The sequence below is a fragment of the Diachasma alloeum genome, unplaced genomic scaffold (genome assembly GCF_001412515.2).
Source record: "Diachasma alloeum isolate Michigan unplaced genomic scaffold, Dall2.0 Dall_scaffold_00288, whole genome shotgun sequence".
NCBI lineage: Eukaryota > Metazoa > Arthropoda > Insecta > Hymenoptera > Braconidae > Diachasma > Diachasma alloeum.
Window position 1 is genome coordinate 1,916,295 of NW_021680427.1, and position 2,585 is coordinate 1,918,879.

A 2,585-nucleotide genomic window follows, 5' to 3' on the forward strand; every position below is an offset into this window, starting at 1 on the left:
CGTCTGGTGTGAATTATTCGCATCTTGAGCCAAATATTTCGTTGTTGTCGAAAGCAGAACAATTATTCATGTTTGAGACTTTAAATTCGAACCAAACAAATTCGTTTTTGGCAATTTTCAACTAGCGATTTTGTTGGCCCAAACAAGACTTGTTTGACAACGTGTTTTTCTCTCAGTGTGGCTTTATAATCCGAGTCGAAGGCGAGGATTTAAATCACGTGAGTCAGAAAATTGTTTTATCGCCGTGTGACGTACAATATCTTATGTCTCTGGGCCCGGAAACCACGATTTAACTGAGGGAATTGATGTTAGAATCGTGATTTTACGGTCCTGAGGACATAAAATTTATTTTCAAATTGCCGCCACCGTCCTCCTAGGTGCAGCTAGGGAGTTCCTAGTGACTACTTCAACCTCATCTACAGCGTTCGATTCCATGAACCCGTTATTCTTTTAAGTAGTGATAAATTCCTGTAAATACAAATGTACTTTTTTATGTGATCATTTTCCCACTCACCCAGTCACTCCACGAATTTATGAGGTACTTCGATCTCAATTTTTTTTCCATCTAAACGAAGTGAAAGCGAAAACGATCGACGAGTGAACATGCAACAATGAAGATCAACGAAGTTTTTGGAATTTGTGTTGTTTGGGTGTATCTCGGTGGTGTTTGCACCACTCATTTGTTGATAAACGTCAAGAATCAAGTGAGTTGGCATTCATATCATTCTCCAATCGGGTACAAACATCCTAAACATTCTTTTACAACAATTGCACTTAAGTGCACATAACCTCAATCAGCTGTCAAAAAACCAATACTATTCGATGTTTTTAGTCTTGTAAATACTTTTTGTGATCTCTATCACGCATGAAAAGAAATAATAGAAAAGCCTAGCGGATTCGGTAGAAAAATTAATTGGATTTCTATTGAAGATTTTTATTCGCTTTTGGCCGATTCTATTGAAGAATTCCACAGCTTCGTTGTGGCTTTTTATGGAACATGTGCAATATAGATTATTTTATAGAAAAAATCGATGACATTTCTTCTTTCTATACGACATTTTTNAGCGGGAGGGAAATGTAACTTTGCGCCCGCCGGGACGGAAAAAATATTTTTGGGTCAACACGTAATAAATGTGGAGACAACAGTGATCCCATTTGCCTGCATTTTGAATCAGCGTACAAACGAATCTTCGTGTCGAAACGTACTCCACCACATACTCCAGAAGCCAACTGTGAAGATGGCAAAATCGACGGCAAAAAGCTGCTAGACCTGCAGGAATTTTTCACCACCATGAATACTCCCACTGAAACTCACACTATCCTCAACATCCTGACATTGTCGATGATGACTTGCCCAGAATGGAATTCATAGAAAAACGACCAGAAGAGTTATCAGTAAAAATATTATAAGAACTTAAACTTTCTTGCAAAGAATGTCTAAAATGTTTTACTGAAAATGAAAGTCCGTACCAACATTCCCATCAGTTGATGGATTTGATTGCCACAGCAACAAAGAGATTTAACAACAAAAATGTTCCCGATATACATCGCTCCAATATTAAAAATACGACCGTTAAGGTACTCGTGACCTGCATTGATACAACGTAGACCTCTGAGTCCCCTCAATTACCCTCACTTTTATTAATTTATTGGTGAAACACGCTTATATTTCCGCGACTCAATAATAATTAATCTCTTTCTTCAGAAAGAAACAATTGGTTTCTAGATTTTTATCAAAATGAATTGACTAATTTTGATTAATTTAATTAGTGTTACATTGATAGGTGTTAGTGTACTTGTTGTCATTCTAAAACTATTATTCATAATTTAATCCCGGTGGCTTGGCGCAGTGGGCAAGTTTGTTGCCTCACGTGCGAAAGGTTCCGAGTTCAGAACCCGGCCGGGTAGAATGGGGAAATCTAACCATTTAAAGTCTTGATCATCATCGCAGTATACCGTAACCGGGTCGAAGCGATGTAAAATAACGATAAAAAAAATTATAATTTATTTAACCGAAAAAAATTACCACAGCTCGGATTTGAACCGAGAACTCCAGATTTACAACGTATGGCTCAACCGTGGCTCGGTGTTACTGTTACTCCGTCTAACCTTCTTTAGACATGGTTTATATGCGTTTAATGGTTTTGTGATTCACTGTTGACACTGGCGCGTTGACCGATTTCGCCACTGTGGTTAGCCAATTCCGAAAAATCGCGAATCCACGGGGAATCGAACCCCGGTCGCCCACATGACAAACTAGCACGCTAGCGAGTCACCCACTTGGCTATTGTGGATGATTCCACAATTCTATACTTTAAGATTAAGATTTTGGCGCTACGATCTCGTGAAGCTGCTGAATCAACTTTACTATACTATAATTTTTGCATTTTTCTATAGGCCGTGACTATGCGCACCATTGCGTGAATCACTCCCGTACATTCCATACACTCCACGCATACGTGAAGTTTGTGTGTTTCACGCAGCCGAATTTTCATACTGCTGTGTATTTCACGCAGTTGAAGTTTCATACTACTGTGTGTTTCACGCAGTTGAAGTTTCATACTACTGTGTGTTTCACGCAGTTG

The 2,585-nt window shown here is 38.9% G+C and overlaps 1 protein-coding gene across 1 annotated transcript in view; it reads left to right on the forward strand.

Annotated features, from left to right (window-relative positions):
* Positions 1-425: 425 nt before the first annotated feature.
* The window catches only part of LOC107038730 (out at first protein-like), an 18,202-nt gene continuing 16,042 nt past the window's right edge, over positions 426-2,585 (forward strand). The window contains exon 1 of the mRNA XM_015257985.1: positions 426-704. Within this exon, the coding sequence (XP_015113471.1) occupies positions 612-704 (93 nt within the window). The 5' untranslated portion in view covers positions 426-611. The remainder of the gene's footprint in view (positions 705-2,585) is intronic.